Source organism: Arvicanthis niloticus, chromosome 17 (assembly GCF_011762505.2).
Source record: "Arvicanthis niloticus isolate mArvNil1 chromosome 17, mArvNil1.pat.X, whole genome shotgun sequence".
Classification (NCBI taxonomy): domain Eukaryota; kingdom Metazoa; phylum Chordata; class Mammalia; order Rodentia; family Muridae; genus Arvicanthis; species Arvicanthis niloticus.
The window spans coordinates 25042521-25059754 of record NC_047674.1 but is presented as its reverse complement, the minus strand read 5'-3'; the positions used below and the strand labels follow the sequence as shown (position 1 = coordinate 25059754).

General features: G+C 41.1%; 1 protein-coding gene across 1 annotated transcript in view; it reads left to right on the top strand.

Annotated features, from left to right (window-relative positions):
• Gpr45 (G protein-coupled receptor 45) overlaps window positions 1-7105 on the top strand; it is a 72194-nt gene extending 65089 nt beyond the window's left edge. The window contains exon 2 of the mRNA XM_034521943.2: window positions 3711-7105. Within this exon, the coding sequence (XP_034377834.1) occupies window positions 3958-5079 (1122 nt within the window). The 5' untranslated portion in view covers window positions 3711-3957 and the 3' untranslated portion in view covers window positions 5080-7105. The remainder of the gene's footprint in view (window positions 1-3710) is intronic.
• Window positions 7106-17234: the final 10129 nt, after the last annotated feature.

Sequence of the window (17234 nt, the reverse complement as noted above, 5' to 3'; positions counted from 1 at the left end):
CAGAGATGCAAAGGCTTGGGATGTTTTCTTATTTTGCTGCTTTCTCTGGAACCTTTTCTTATCAGGTAAACTACAGACATTTTCCAGAAAAGAGACAGCTATGGATTTAGGAACAAACGAGTTATAAGCTGCCATGGTACTGACCCAGTGGACAGTGCCCAGATCTGGAACAGAGGCAAACACTCAGCAGGGACAGAAAGCAAGACTGAAAATACTAGACCAAAGCATGACATGCCAGGATTAAAACAGAGGTGACAAGAAACTCAAGGGAAGCACAAACATCTGAACACACCAGCCATGGGCCATATATGAAATAAATATGTGATTCTTTTAGTGTCAAAGTTTTGATTAGTTATTAAAATGTTAAATATCAAAATATTTACACCCGACTTGACCTTTATATTAGGAATGCATTTCTGGTATGTCTGGTCTCTGTAGATCATAGTGTTGAGCCAGTCAGAAATATGTGATACTAGCAGATAAAATGCCCAACTCTGAACAATATTACACCACCATAAGAATGTAAATAGCTCTACTGGGAGTTAAATTTTTTTAAGATTTATTTTATATATGTGAGTACAGTGTCAGTGTCTCCAGACACACTAGAAGAGGGCATCAGATCCCATTACAGATGGTTGTGAGCCACCATGAGGTTGCTGGGAATTGAACTCAGGACCCCTGGAAAAGCAGTCAGTGCTCTTAACCACTGAGCCATCTCTCCAGCTCTGGAAGTTAAATACTTAAATTAACTAGGCAAAAATAGATGTAAAAGACTGAAAGAATGTGGGTAAAGTTAAGTACCTCACTTAACATCATATATGGTAGAGTCAAAATGGACTCTCTTCTAGGTGGAGCATCATGAAGAGATTTGATTATCTTCTAATAGTTACAGTGTTACTCAGATGACTTCAAAACACTAATTCATCAACCATTAGGAGGTTAATAATGTGTCAGTTAGGGTTTTATTGCTGTAAAGAGATACCGTGACCATCTCAACTCTTATAAAGAAGGGCATTTAATTGGGGCTGGCTTACGATTTCAGAGGTTAGTCCATTTTCCATGATGGAAAGCATGGCAGCACATAGGAAGACATGGTGCTGGAGAAGGAGCTGAGAGTTGTACACCCAGTCTTCAGGCAGCAGGGAGAGAGAGAGCCACTGGGCCAAGTTTGAGCTTCTAAAACATCAAAGTCTATCCCTAGAGACACCCTTCTTCTGACAAAGCCACACATACTCCAAAAAAGCCACACCTCCTAGTAGTGCCACCTCCTATGAGCCTATGGGGACCATTTTCCTCCAAACCACCACAGTGAGGAGATGGAACAAGCTCAACCTTGGCACACTGTGGTGAGAACAATAGCATTTAAAGTGAGTAAGCTAAGAACTAAGATGCAAGTTTATTGTCTATCATTGTGAAGGCATCAGCTGCATGACTCAAGCTAGAAACCGCTAGAAGCAGCTGTCTGGGGAGGAGATGGCAAGTGTGCAGATAAGAAAACACACACACACAGACACACACACACACACACAGCCTCTGCCCATTCTCACTACTCACTCTTGACTTTGTTTCCTTATAGATTTTGTTTGGATGACCTTTGGCATGCTGCTGAAAAAGAAATATATGAAGAGTTCTCAGTAGAGAGTAGGTGAAGAAACTCAACGGAGTTTCTCATTGAAGATGAGCTAAGATAAGGGAAGTTATGGAAAAATGCAAGGAGCTAGGAGACACAAGGGGAGCCTGAGAAGAGGGCCAGGCTGTAGGGCACAGCTGTCCCCAGCAGCTGGGGCTTTGCAGGAGGATCAAGCACAACCAGCCAGAAGGATTCTGGGGTAGAATAGACCTAATTCCTCACACCTCTTCACTGACCAGGGTCCATCCTTCTAGGTAAGAACTGGATTGAGAGGGCAGGGAGTCTGGAGGGGACAAGACAGCCTCCAGCACATCTTACGGCCTTGTCCACATACTGCTTTGTCATCTCTCTCAGCAGCTGTAGCTGCTGCAAACTCGATGGTTTCTATTTCCAACTAAGCACCTGGAGTCTGCTTCACCATGCTCGGGCTCTAGAGTAGACTTCCTGGGGGCTACCATCTTGGAACAGTCACCAGCGGGGATCATGGTGGGACTTCAAAACATGCTGACATTTTAGGTCTGTTTCACATGCAAATGTGTGATCCTGAAAGAGTCATTGTAACAATGTGATTGGCTTGCCTGGGGACTTAAATGGTAACAGTACCACTCCAGAAAGCCTTCCACCACATGACTCTGTGATATACACTGCTAATCTGTACCTGGGCCTGATGTGTTGTAGATGAGTGAGGACATTCAGGAAACTGATACACAGGGAAGGATCCGGTTTACCTAGCAGAGACAACAGACTCCAGACCTTGGCGCCTGGATGCCATTCCTGGACACAACATCCTGGAGAAAATCAATACAAATTAACACTGTTTTTAAGAACTGGTCCTCTCTCCTCCTTCTCTGTGTTTCTAAGAAGAGTCTTATTGCATCTACGAACTTGTCAGAGGTGTTGCTGCCAGAGAAACCAGGCAGAGGATAGCCACAAGGTCACTGTTTTCTCATGACATTCTCCATGTGAATGTGAGTTTGACTTCTCTCAAAATTAAACACACATTCTTAAAATTTTTAGTACAAACATATTAAATTTTTAGATCTCAGTACAGAGGGTAGAAGGCTGACTTCCAAGTTGATAGGTATGTTTATGTCCCCGACGGTAGTGTCAATTTCCAGGTATACACTTGTCCCAGGCACAATTGAGATGTAAATGTATACACCTGTTCACATGCCATTCAGGCTTCAAGAAGGTTATAGACTTTGAGTCTGGCTAATTTTGCCATGTGATTTTTTTAAATAATAAAGTTTGTTTTTTTTTAATCTCCACTTTTAATTCTGCAGATAAAAATATCTAAATGTATATAGTCCACAATCTTCTCTTTATAAAGAAGACATATCCGTATTAAGGTGACAGTATACAAAAACTACTCATCTCTTCATCAAGAAGCTAGGTGCTCTCCTAGGTTCTGGGGATAAACAGAATAAAACAGTAGAGATCCCTGTCCTCTTGAAGCTGGCATTCCAAAGCAGGTGGTTTGCTCAAGACCTCGTTGATTTTCATAAAACCCAAGCCAAACTATATAAATAGTAGTTCCAAAGTACCCACAAGGCAGCGCTTCCAGATGCCCAGAGGAGAGCTGGCTGCTTGAGTTTGCTAGGCTGCTTGACAAAACTCAACAATGTAAATACCAACCTTTAACCCGAGTCAGAAATAAATGAGTCGTTTTTCTGGATGCTCTCCAGTCCATGGGAATTCATAAAGAACTGGTTTCAATGTCCCCTTACAGACTAACACCTCTGGGTTCTCACGTCTCTTGCAGAAGATTGTGAGGGGTTTGAATATAATATAATATAATATAATATAATATAATATAATATAATATAATATAACTCATCCCCCAAATTATGGATAACACACTATGATGCAAATGGTGTGCAAATAGTTGTATAGTTTAGAAAACAGTGAGGAGGGGTTGCAGACTCTGCTGGAGTTTCCCGAGTATTTCCTGGGCTGGCTGGTTGAATGCACAGGCACGAAACCCTCACACAAGTTAGACCACTGGTACCTGTAAAAGTTAGATCATTCTCCATCCCACCAGGCTTCCAATGTCTGATTCTTCTCTCTCTGCTCGCTTTAGGCTGTAGTGTTGGATGGAGCTGTGCAAGCACATGGCTGCCACAAAGACAGAACAAGGATATGCCTGATGAAACACGAAACCCAGCTAGCACCGCCAAAGAAAGATTGCTCCCAACGATTCAAGGGCCCTAGAGATCCTACAACATCAAATGAAAAGATGAAGCCAGCCGACAGAAGATGAAAGACACCCGAGCGCTGGAGGGTTCCCTTGTAGCCACTTCTATCCAGGTCCCAAGTTTCTCTTCACCATGGCCTGTAACAGCACACCCATGGGGACTTACGAACATCTGCTGCTGAATGTGAGCAACACTTTGGACCCCGGGGCCACCCCATTGTCTGCACCGCTCAGGATCTCGCTGGCAATAATGATGCTGCTGATGATCGTGGTAGGATTCCTCGGCAACACGGTGGTCTGCATCATTGTGTACCAGAGGCCAGCCATGCGTTCAGCCATCAACCTGCTGCTGGCCACCTTGGCCTTCTCCGACATCATGCTGTCCTTATGCTGCATGCCGTTCACGGCCATCACCCTCATCACTGTTCGTTGGCACTTCGGGGACCACTTTTGTCGGCTTTCAGCTACTCTCTATTGGTTTTTTGTCCTAGAGGGCGTGGCCATCCTGCTCATCATTAGCGTGGACCGATTCCTCATCATCGTGCAGCGTCAGGACAAGCTGAACCCACGAAGGGCTAAGATGATCATCGCGGCCTCCTGGGTGCTGTCTTTCTGCATCTCTGTGCCCTCCTTCACTGGTTGGACGTTCATGGAGGTGCCTGCTCGGGCCCCACAATGTGTGCTGGGCTACACTGAGTTCCCAGCTGAACGCGCCTATGTGGTGACATTGGTGGTGGCAGTGTTCTTTGCGCCCTTCGGCGTCATGCTGTGCTCCTATCTGTGCATCCTCAATACGGTGCGGAAGAACGCTGTCCGGGTGCACAACCAGTCGGACAGTCTGGACCTCAGACACCTGACTGGGGCCGGCCTGAGACGTCTCCGGCGGCAGCAGCAGCAGGCCAGCCTGGACCTGAGCTTCAAAACCAAGGCCTTCACCACCATCCTCATCCTCTTCGTGGGCTTTTCGCTCTGCTGGCTGCCGCATTCAGTCTACAGCCTGCTGTCTGCGTTCAGCCGGCGGTTCTATTACAGCGCCTCCTTCTACACCACCAGCACGTGCGTCCTGTGGCTCAGTTACCTCAAGTCTGTCTTCAACCCCATCGTCTACTGCTGGAGGATCAAGAAATTCCGCGAGGCCTGCATAGAGTTGCTTCCCCAAACTTTCCAAATCCTCCCTAAAGTGCCTGAGCGGATCCAGAGGAAAATCCAGCCAAGCACCATATATGTGTGCAACGAAAACCAATCCGCTGTCTAGGGAGCAGATCAGAGCAGGCCAACAGACCACTCAAATGGTCGCGGCCCAGACTCTGCTCCCTAGCCTTTAGCTGTCTGCGTTTTGTGGTAACTACACAAGCACAAAGGTACTCATTTGTTACCAGGTGATCTGTGGCTTTCAATTTTCCAGTTTCCATAAGATGAATTATTATTTTCTCTTTCTCAGAAAAACCATAGATAGCTCTCATGGGAATAGGGGCTTGCAGAAGTCGGCTAGAAAGTGAGAAGGGATGGGGGGAAGCAAACTGCGAAGCTGGGTGAGGATTTACACTAGAGCACACCATTTTCGTGCAAGCCACGACTCCACATGCTCAGGAGAAGCCCCTGGTGGCAGATTGTGGTATCTGCAGGGCCTGGGTACACCACAGAGGTCTGGATAATGTTCAACTGTGTGTTTCTGATCACATAAAAATTATCTGTTCTAGAAAGAAATCACGTTGGGATTGGGATGTTCTTGAGGTCCCTAGTATGGCAGGTGGTGGTGGTGTCAGTGGCCCAAAGCTCAAAACGTGCTTTGTGACAGCTCAACTGAAATGAGAAGTCCACCTAGACACTCAGGCATGTGCCCACCCCTCACACGTCTGGCTAGCCTGACAGTCTCTGTTCATCTGTTCCTGTCCCCTCTTTGGCCCCTTTCTTTGCATCCTTTCCAGTGTGCTAAGAACATACCTAGTGTCCCTTGTCCACTGGACAAATGTTTGTAGTAACTTGCTCTCAGAAACAGGAGCAGCCAGTGGCCCTGGCTTTGTTTACACATCTCTGGACAACCCAGAGCCTTGTGAGGCACCAAATCCACATTAGCACCAGAATTGCTATAGGGACAGAACAGACCCCTCCCCAAAGTGGGGATTACGCTCATCCACCTCTGTTCCTCCTACCTCACTCATGTCCACTGCTGCCGCCAAATCCTCTTACCCAGAACCTGTTCTCGGGAGTGAAATTACTTAGAGGAAATGTCTTGCTTGTACTCTGCTCTTGGTCACTATGCTTGTGGCCACCCATTATGACAGCTTCCAGTGTAGGAAGGCGAGTCCTGCAAATCTGGGGCACAGCAGTGGGTCCATTGAGCTTTCTTTACAAAGTCAGATCTGAAGAGAGGGAGAAATTCAGGAAATCTGATTCCAGGTCTGACTCTTATCAGGGACCAGTCAGTAATCTTGTTCATTTCATCTCCTTCCGTCAGCCTCAGTTTACCCGTTTGTTAAAGGAGGAAACAGATCTATGTGGCCCCAGCCCCCTTCATTCTACACATATCTTAGCTGGAAGGCTAAGAAGTGGTATATCCCGTGGCTTCTCCACTGGATGTTTCCTGCCTGGGAACATCAGGTCCCATGAATTCATGTATTCATCCTTAGATGGGCATTTATTAAGTACCTATTGGATGAAATGCACTGTGCAAGTGATGATAGTGGGAAAAGCTGGACAGCACCCAAACCTAATTGATTTAGCTCAGGAGTGTGAGAACTTAGCCCACTTTGCTCACTTCTTATTTCTCTCTAAGTCATACTCAGACGCCTGCTCCCTACTCTCCCACTCTCTGTGGTGACAAAGATGGTGAAGGAAGCTGGGGTGTGAAGAGAACATAACTTACCTTAAATTCAGCCCAGGGAAGTGTGTCTGTCAAGAAAACAATTGACCCGTTTCCATCAGAAAAGAGGGAAAGAGAGAGAAGATCGGGCTGGTGTGTGGTTTATCAAAGCTGGTGCCACCAATCCTATGCCTCTCTCAGAGCCTCAGCAAGGATAAAGTTAGCCTCAGCTTCCATGGGTTGGGTTCACAGGGCCCAATGGTGCCCGAGAGAGTTGTCAGACCACTGTAGGGGGCAAGCCTGTAGGCACATCTCCTCCAGTGGTATTTTAAAGAAGTTTTTCAGGAACCTTGAACAAAGAGAAATCACAAAAATGAATGAAGGTACCAAAATTTACATCAATGTATGTTATATGATGTATGTTGGATAGTAATATATATGTTTCAAAGTAATAATTTTGTATATATTTTAAATAAAGTATTATGGCTCTTTCAGTGTATAAAATCATGTTTTGCTTGCTTTTCTTTGTGTGTGTGTATTTAAAGAGAATGTTTAATTGAGAAATAATCACTTGTCTACAAAAGGCAAAGATAGATAGATAGATAGATAGATAGACAGACAGATAAACAGACATAAATGAACCTATGAAGGCCATTCTTTTCAAACCATTTCAAGTTCACAACCCAATTATTGATGGGTTGTTTATGTTTGTAGTTTTTAACTATCTTAGTGCTTTGCATATTCTAGACACCAGCACTTTGATAGATATTAAGGTGGAAATTTTTTCCATTTTGTAGGCTGTAAAAGTCATACTGACTGTAAAACTATGGCCTTATATGTGGATCTTCAATTCTATTCCATTGATTAATTAGGTATATTGGTGTATATGCCAGCACCACACCATTCTTATTACAATAGCTCTATAGTGCTACAGAAATCTGTGGCAGTGAAAGCTCCAGCACAGCTTGTACCTCTCTTTTCTTTTTCTGTTTTTTTTTCCAATCTGCTTTTATACCATTTTAATTACAAGCAAGTATTAAGGTCAGTTCTAGGTTGAGGAACTAGCAATACAATAGATGCAAATAGTTGAGGAACAAGCAAGACGATAAACACAAATAGTCAAAGAACAAGCAAGGCAATAAACAAAATTCTGTTGAACATTCCCTTGATCACTGTTTCTAACAGCTTATCAGGATGACCAAAATATCTGAGCCTACTTCCCTGTCCTAGCCCAAAGTCATTTTCATGCCTGAAGCCTACTTCTTTGTTCTAGCCTAATATTTAGATTCCTGCCTGAAATTACTTCTTTTTTCTAGCCTAATGTCAGATTCCTGACTGAAGCCCATTTCTTTGTGCTTGGCCAATGTCATATTCCTGCCAAGAAGCCCCAAAAGCTCTCCACATCTCCCCATTTTTTATTGCATAAACAAGATTAAGCCTGTCTTAGGTTGTTCTGACAAGAGTACTTTCCTTACTCATCATGGAATATGCATTATCAAAAGCAATGCACTTCTGTCTTAGGTTGGTAAGGCTCTGTGCAGAATCTTACCCATCCTTGGCTTGCCAGCCTGTTAATTTAATATCTCTGTCTAAGGGTCCATTTTCAGTTTCAAGCCATGTATTTTGGCTGCCAACATGTTGATGCTGTTAAAGACAAGCTTTAACATGATGGGCAGGAATAAAAGTATTCCCAGGACAAAAAGGGCTAGCATGATCAAGCTATATATGCCATTCTTGAAGTCTGACCAAAATAGAAATACTGACCTCAGGCCATGGATAATTTTAGCAACAGTATCTGCAGCATCAAAGCTCAGCAGAGCAGCATTCTTTAAATTCATAATCTCACTATGTAAAGTTAAAGTATCCAGAGAGGTGTTAGAATTATGCCAAATACCCTACAAGTGTCTTTAAACTTTTTCTAATTATAATGACTATTATGGTAAAATTTTAGAAGTAACACAAATCCACTGGTGTTTGGCATGACACTGGAGATGGCTCCTTACTCTTAAACTCTGAACCTCCTTCCAATAATTTGAATAGGGTAAAGAGCATCAATCTGTTGTTCCAAATGCCTTTCTAAATCCCCTTGTATACTCAACCCATTAGTAATATTTTTTTGCTAAATAAATTAACAAAAGTAGCTGTCTTAACTTCTTATGTCAAAGCAATTGCAGAAGCAGTGGTGCTAGCAATTAATGTAATTAAAGCTGTTATACCAGCAATAATCAAGCCCACTACCCTCTTGCTTCTGCTTAAAGCCTGACTTACTTCTAGTACTTGCAATCTTTTTTCAGAATACCAAAGTCCTGTAATGCTCAGGACAATAAAACAAAAGCTGGTTGATAGACCCCCATAACAGACATGCCAGGTTTCAACACACTAACACAATTAGAAAGTGTACAATCAATACAGCTTACATTAAATATTGTAGAAGAAACAAAAGTAATTTTAACATGAAGATTAAAAGATCCATAACACATGCACAAACACTTGTCTGGAGATCCAGATCCTGTCCCAACATTATCTCTTGCTAATAACATAACATCATAGAAAACTGCAGCTAACCTGCAAATAGGTCTCTGAAAATGTCTAGATCCAGCCTTCCAAATGAAGACTGTTATTTCCAATATTGAGTTGATTTCTAGACCAGTCCCTGATTGAGTCTGAATAAGTGGTCACCTTTAAGAAAAATATAAGAGTCATTATAACTTCTCTTTTTGATTCTCTGTCCCACAAGGTCTAAAAACTTGAGTCAAGGCAGCTTGTCCCATCTGGGATATAGGCAAGCAAAGGTGGGTCAGGAACATATATCCAATACAACTTCACAGTCACCATTGTCAGGGCACTCAGCAAGCTCACAGGTCAGCATCATTCTTTGTCTCAGCATCAGCATGTCTCACCCATCGCTCTGGCAGCTGCCATGCTCCTTTAGCATCCTGCAGAAAAAACACAAACATGCCCTCTTCCCCATGTTAGATACCTGGTCAGGATCATGCCAAATGCCAGTAAGTGGATCCTTCCTTTTCACCTATGCATAAGTATGCCTGGTTGTAGGGTGCCATAAACACTCAGCAGAAAGTTCCTTGGCATCCAAATTTTTAAAAATTTAAAATAAAAAGAACATGATTTAAATAAATTTGTGGTATATGGGGATATACCTCCCTCTTTTTTATTTTATGAAGATATTGTTTTAAAGTTCCATGGACCCGTTCCACAATACAATATAAGGAATTCCAACAATATGGATAATATTAAATTGTTGACAAAAAGTCTCAAATGCTCAACTGCAATAGCCAGCTGCATTTTCTGTTTTAATCTGATTTGGAGCAGCCAGCATAGAAAAACAATGTAGGCAACAACTAATTACATTTTTAGTTGCTTCTTCTGTTAAAGCAGTTGCAGCTAGAAAGCCTGCGAGGGTGTCAATGGTCAATGTACATATTTTAATTGTCCAAAATCAGAAATATGAGTAACATCCATTCAATATAGTTGATTAGGCATGAGTCCTCGAGGATTAACACCATTATGTGATACAGGTAGAAACTGAGGACATTCAGAACAAGTCTTTACAATTCGATGTGCACATTCTAGTAATACCAAATTGCTGTCTCAAGCTATTACTATTTTGATGATGTAAAGAATGAGATTGTTTGGCTAACTGTTCCCATGTAAGGCCTATAATCTGCCTGGTATACAAATCTGCTGTGGCATTGCCCTAAGGGGTCCAAACAACCCATTATGAGCTCTTTAATGTTTTATAAAGTTAAGGAACAGTATGTTCTCTTAAATTGAGTTGTAGTTGCATAAGTAATTGCAAAATTTGAGAATTAGAAGTATCTAAAAAAAGGAACAGTTTTAAATAATTGTAAACCATGAGCTATATATTGGTTATCAGTATACAAATTAAAAGCTTGGTTTTTCAGCATTTCTTTTTTTAAAAATTGGATATTTTATTCATTTATATTTCAGATGTTATCCCTTTTCCCCATCCCCTCCTGAAACTCCCTATCCCATCTCCCTGCCTCCTGCTTCTATGAGAGTGTGCCCCCACCTGCCCACCCACTCCTGCCTCCCCACCCTCCTATTACCCCACACTGGGGCATCCAGCCTTCAGGGGACCAAGGGCCTCCTGTCCCACTGATGCCCGACAAAGCCATCCTCCCCTACATATATGGCTAGAGCCATATATGATGTGATGAGTTTAATGGTTGGCTGTCAGCATCTGCCTCTGTATAAGTCAGACTTTGGCAGAGCTTCTCAGGAGACAGCTGTATCAGGCTCCTGTCAGCATGCACTTCCTGATATCCACAACAGTGTCTGCATTTGGTGACTGCACATGGATTGAATCCCCATGTGGGGCAGTCTCTGGACAGCCCCTCCTTCAGTCTCTGTATTTCCTCCTGTGAGTATTTTGTTACTCCTTCTAAGAAAAACTGAAGCACCCCCACTTTGCTCCTTCTTCTTCTTGAGTTTCATGTAGTCTGTGAGTTGTATGTTTGGTATTGCGAGTTTTGGGGTTGATATCCACTTATAAGTGAATGCATACCATGTGTGTTCTTTTGTGATTGGGTTACCTCACTCAGGATGATATTTTCTAGTTCCTTCAATTTGCCTAAGCATTTCATGAATTCATTGTTTTTAGTAGCTGAGTAGAACTCCATTGTGTAGATGTACCCCATTTTCTATATACATTCCTCTGTTGAAGGACATCTGGGTTCTTTCCAGCTTCTGGCTATTATAAATGAGGCTGCTATGAACATAGTGGAACATGTGTCCTTGTTATATGTTGGAGCAACTTTTGGGTATATGCCCAGGAGTGGTATAGCTGGGTCCTCAGGTAATAATATGGCCAATTTTCTGAGGAACCACCAGACTGCTTTCCAGAGTGGTTGTCCAGCTTACAATCACACCAGCAATGAAGGAGTGTTCCCCTTTCTCTACATCCTCCCCAGCATCTGCTGTCACCTGAGGTTTTTTTTATCTTAGCCATTCTGACTGGTGTGAGTGAAATCTAAGGGCTCTTTTGATTTGCATTTCCCTGATGACTAAGGATGTTGAATATTAGGTGCTTTTCAACCATTCGAGTTTCCTCAGTTGAGAATTCTTAGTTTTGCTCTGTACCCAATTTTTTAATAGGGTTATTTGGTTGTCTAGAGTCTAATTTCTTGAGTTCTTTGTATACATTGGATATTAGCCCTCTATCAGATGTAGGATTGGTAAAAAATCTTTCCCCAATCTGTTGGTTGCCATTTTATTCTATTGACAATGTCCTTTGCCTTACAGAAGCTTTGCAATTTTGTGAAGTCCCATTTGTCAATTCTTGATCTTAGAGGATAAGCCATTGGTGTTCTGTTCAGAAACATTTCCCCTGTGCCCAAGTATTCGAGGGTCTCCCCACTTTCTCTTCTATTAATTTCAATGTATCTGGTTTTATGTGGAGGTCCTTTATCCACTTGGACTTGAACTTTGTACAAGGAGATAAGAATGGATCAATTTGCATTCTTCTACAAGCTGACTTCCAGTTGAACCAGCACCATTTGTTGAAAATTTGTTGAAAATGTTGTTTTTCCACTGGATGGTTTTAGCTCCTTTGTCAAAGGTCAAATGACCATAAGTATGTGGGTTCATTTCTGGGTATCCAATTATAATCCATTGATCTTCTTGCCTGTCTCTGTACCAATGCCATGCAATTTTTATCACTATTGCTCTGTAGTACAGCTTGAGGTCCAGGATGGTGATTCCCCTAGAAGTTCTTTTATTGTTGAGAATAGCTTTTGCTATCCTGGGTTTTTTTGTTATTACAAATGAATTTGCAAATTGCTCTTTCTAACTCTATGACGAACTGAGTTGGAATTTTGATGGAGATTGCATTAAATCTGTAGATTGCTTTCAGCAAGATGGCCATTTTTACTATATTAATCCTGCCAATCCATGAGCATGGGAGATCTTTCCATCTTCTGAGATCTTCTTCAAATTCTTTCTTCGGGTACTTGAAGTTCTTGTCATACAAATCTTCAGTTGCTTGGTTAGATTCACACCAAGGTGTTTTATATTATTTCTGACTATTGTGGAGGGTATCATTTCCTTAATTTTTTTATCAGCCTGTTTATGAGCTGAGTTTTGAGGTCACTTATGTATAGTATCATATCATTTTCAAATAGTGATATTTGACTTCTTCTTTTCCAATTTGTATGCCTTTGACCCCCTTTTGTTGTCTTATTGTTCTGGCTAGGTCTTCAACTACTATATTGAATATGTAGGAAGAGAGTGAGCAGCCTTGTCTAGTTCCTGATTTTAGTGGGATTGCTTCAAGTTTCTCTCCATTTAGTTTGATGTTAGCTACTGGTCTGCTGTATATTGCTTTTACTATGTTTAGGTATGGGTATGATTAGATTGAATTCCTGATCTTTCCAGGACTTTTACCATGAAGGGATGTTGAATTTTGTCAAATGCTTTCTCAGCATCTAGTGAGATGATCATGTGGTTTTTTTTTTTTCTTTGAGATTGTTTATATAGTGAATTACATTGATGGATTTCTGTATATTGAACCATTGCTTCATTCCTGGGATAAAGCCTACTTGATCATGATGGATGATTTTTTTGATGTGTTCTTAGATTCCGTTTGCAAGAATTTTATTGAGTATTTTTACATCGATATTCATAAGGGAGATTGGTCTGAAGTTCTCTTTCTTTGTTGGGTCTTTGTGTGGTTTAGATATGAGCAAAACTGTGGCTTCTTAGAACAAATCGGGTAGTGTTTAATAGTTTAAAGAGAATTGGTATTAGGTCTTCCTTGAATCTCTGATAGAATTCTGCACTAAAACCATCTGGTCCTGGGCTTTTTTTTTTTTTTTTTTTTTTTTTTTTTTTTTTTTTTTTTTTGTTAGGAGACTTTTAATGACTGCTTCTATGTCTGTAGGGGTTATGGGACTGTTCAGATGGTTTATCTGATCCTGATTTAACTTTGGTACAAGGTATCTGTCTAGAAAATTGTTCATTTCATCCAGATTTTCCAGTTTTGTTGAGTATAGGCTTTTGTAGTATGATTGATGATTTTTTGAATTTCCTTGGTTTCTGTTATTATGTTTCCCTTTTCATTTCTGATTTTATTAATTTGGATATTGTCTCTGTGACCTCTGGTTAGTCTAGCTAAGGGTTTATCTATCTTGTTGATTTTCTCAAGGAACCAGCTCCTGGTTTTGTTGATTCCTTGTATAGTTCTTTTTGTTTCTAGTTGGTTGGTTTCAGCCCTGCATTTGATTATTTCCTGCCGTCTGCTCCTCTTGGGTCTATTTGCTTCTCTTTGTTCTAGAGCTTTCAGGTGTGTCGTCAAGCTGCTAGTGTATGTTCTCTCCAGTTTCTTTTTTTAGGCACTTAGAAATATAAGTTTTTCCTCTTAGCACTGCTTTCATTGTATCTCACAAGGTTTGGTATGATGTATCCTCGTTTTCATTAAATTCTAAAAAGTCTTTAATTTCTTTCTTTATTTCTTCTCTGACCAAGTTATCATTGAGTAGAGTATTGTTCAGTTTCCACATGTATGTGGGTCTTCCATTGTTTTTTTGTTACTGAAGACCAACCTTAGTACATGTGATCTGATAGGATGCATGAGATTATTTCAATTGTCTTGTATCAGTATAGGCCTGCTTTGTGACCAATTATATGGCCAATTTTGGAGAAGGTACCATGAGGTGCTGAGAAGGTACCATGAGGTGCTGAGAAGGTATACTGTGTTGTTTTAGGATGAAATATTCTATAGATGTCTATTAGGTCCATTTGATTTATAACTTCTCTTAGTTTCATTGTGTCTCTGTTTAGTTTCTGTTTCCATGATCTGTCCATTGCTGAGAATGGGAGGTTGACGTCTCCCACTATTATTGTGTGAGGTGCAATGTGTGTTTTGAGCTTTAGTAAAGTTTCTTTTATGAATGTGGGTGCCCTTGCATTTATTTTGGAGCATAGATGTTCAGAATTGAGAGTTCATCTTGGTAGGTTTTTCCTTTGACAAGTATGAAGAGTCTTTTCTTAATTTTTTTTTTTTTGATAACTTTTGGTTGAAAGTCGATTTTATTCTATATTAGAATGGCTACTTCAGCTTGTTTCTTTGGACCATTTGCTTGGAAAATTGTTTTCCAGGCTTTCAGTCTGAGGTAGTATCTGTCTTTGTCACTGAGGTGTGTTTCCTGTATGCAGCAAAATGCTGGGTCCTATTTACATACCCAGTTCGTTAGCCTATGTCTTTTTATTGGGAAATTGAGTCCATTGATGTGAAAAGATGTTAACAAAAAGTGATTGTTACTTCCTGTTATTTTTGCTATTAGAGGTGGAATTATCTTTGTGTGGCTATCTTCTTTTGGATTTGTTGGAAGAAGATTACTTTCTTGCTTTTCCTAAGGTATAATTTCCCTCCTTGTGTTGGAGTTTTCCCTCTGTTATCCTTTGTAGGGCTGGATTTGTGGAAAGATATTGTGTAAATTTGGTTTTGCATTGGAATATCTTGGTTTCTTCATCTATGGTAATTCAGAGTTTTACTGGGTACAGTAGCCTGGGCTGGCATTTTTGTTCTTTTAGGGTTTGCATGACATCTGTCCAGGATCTTCTGGCTTTTGTAGTCTCTGGTGAGAAGTCTGGTGTAATTCTGATAGGTCTGCCTTTATAAGTTACTTGACCTTTTTCCCTTTCTGCTTTTAATATTCTTTCTTTGTTTTGTGTATTTGGTGTTTTGATTATTATGTAACAAGAGGAATTTCTTTTCCTGTCTAGTCTATTTGAAGTTCTGTAGGCTTCTTGTATGTTCATGGACATCTCTTTCTTTAGGTTAGGAAAGTTCTCTTCTATAATTTTTGTTAAAGATATTTATTGGCCCTTTAATTTGCGAATCTTCACTTTCTTTTATACCTATTTTCATTAGGTTTGGTCTTCTCATTGTGTTTTAGATTTCCTGGATGTTTTGGGTTAGGAGCTTTTTGCATTTTGCATTTTATTTGACAGTTGTGTAAATGTTTTCTATGGTATCTTCTGCATCTGAGATTCTCTCTTCTATCTCTTGTATTCTGTTGGTGATGCTTGCATCTATGACTCCTGATCTTTTTCCTAGGTTTTCTATCTCTGGGGTAGTCTCCCTTTGAGATTTCTTTATTGTTTCTACTTCCATTTTTAGATCCTGGATGGTTTTGTTTAATTCCTTCACCTATTTGGTTGTGTTTTCATGTAATTCATTAAGGGATTTTTGTGTTTCCTCTTTAAAAGATTTTACCTGTTTACCTGTCTTTTCCTGTGTTTCTTTAAGGGAGTTATCTATGTCCTTCTTAAAGTCCTCTATCATCATCATGAAAAATAATTTTAAATCAGAATCTTTCTTTTCTGGTGTGATGGATATTCAAGATTTTCTATAGTGGGAGGACTGGGTTCTGATGATGCCAAGTAATCTTGGTATCTGTTGCCTATGTTCGTGTGCTTGCCTTTCGACATCTAGTTATTTCTAGTGCTACCTGCATTCACTGTCTCTGACTGGAGCCTGTCTCTCCTGTTATCTTGGTTGTGTCAGAACTCCTTGGAGTCTAGCTGTCTCTGTGATCCTGTGTTTCTGAGATCCTGGGTGTCAGAGCTCCTGGGAGTCAGGCTGCCTCTGGGATCCTGAAATCCTGTTGTGACCAAGCTCCTCAGATCCTGTGATCTTATGATCCTATGTTCCTGGGTGTGTTAGAGCTGCTGGGAGTTTAGCTTCCTCTAGGTATTATGCAGAGCTATTATCCTGGGAGTCCAGCTTCCTCTGGGTGTGGTGGGATTGGGTGCAGACTTGGCCCCCAAGGTTTGCTCTGGGCACTGGCACCGACTGGAACAAATCCTTCTGCCAATTTTTCTTGTATGATAAGCCTGGAATCTTGTGCTCAAATACCTATTTATCAATCTGTTCAGGCTACATCTTTGACTATGTAATCACAAGCTATACAAATACAGGGTTTGGTTCTAGAATCTGGGAAGTCTAAGATCAAGACACCAGTTGATTTAGTGTCTGGAAAGGAACATTCTCTTGACTCACAGGAGGTGACTTGCTGCTGTGTCTTCACATGACAGAAGCAGAAAGGAGCTTCATTGTGTGTGTGTGTGTGTGTGTGTCCATGATCATGTGTGTTCACTTGTGTATGCACACATGTGCACACACATGTGTGCATGTCAAGGCCAGAGGTTGCCATTGGGTGCCTTTCTGTATTGTCTTCCAAATTAAAATAAATAAAGATGCGAATCCTATTCAGGAGAGTGGAGCCTTCTTCATGACCCCATCTCTTAACACTATCACACTAGTGTAAAGTTGCAACGTCAGAAATTTGGGAAAATCACTTTCTAACTATAGCAATTCCAAAGATGCAATGACCATCCTCCCACCCCTGAGGGTCTGTACAACCTGTAGGTAACTAGCAAGACTGAAGCAGGCTGTGCCACTGAGAACACAGAGACTGTTGGAGCTGGAGGTGTCTCAGTGTCTAGGTTGCTGTTGACAGATATCATGATGGTTCTGCTGAGCCAGCAAGCAGCTTGTCTTGACTCTGAAGCTGCCCACCTCCAGTTTGCTCAGAATTACCCACATTTTAGGAACTTCCATTTCC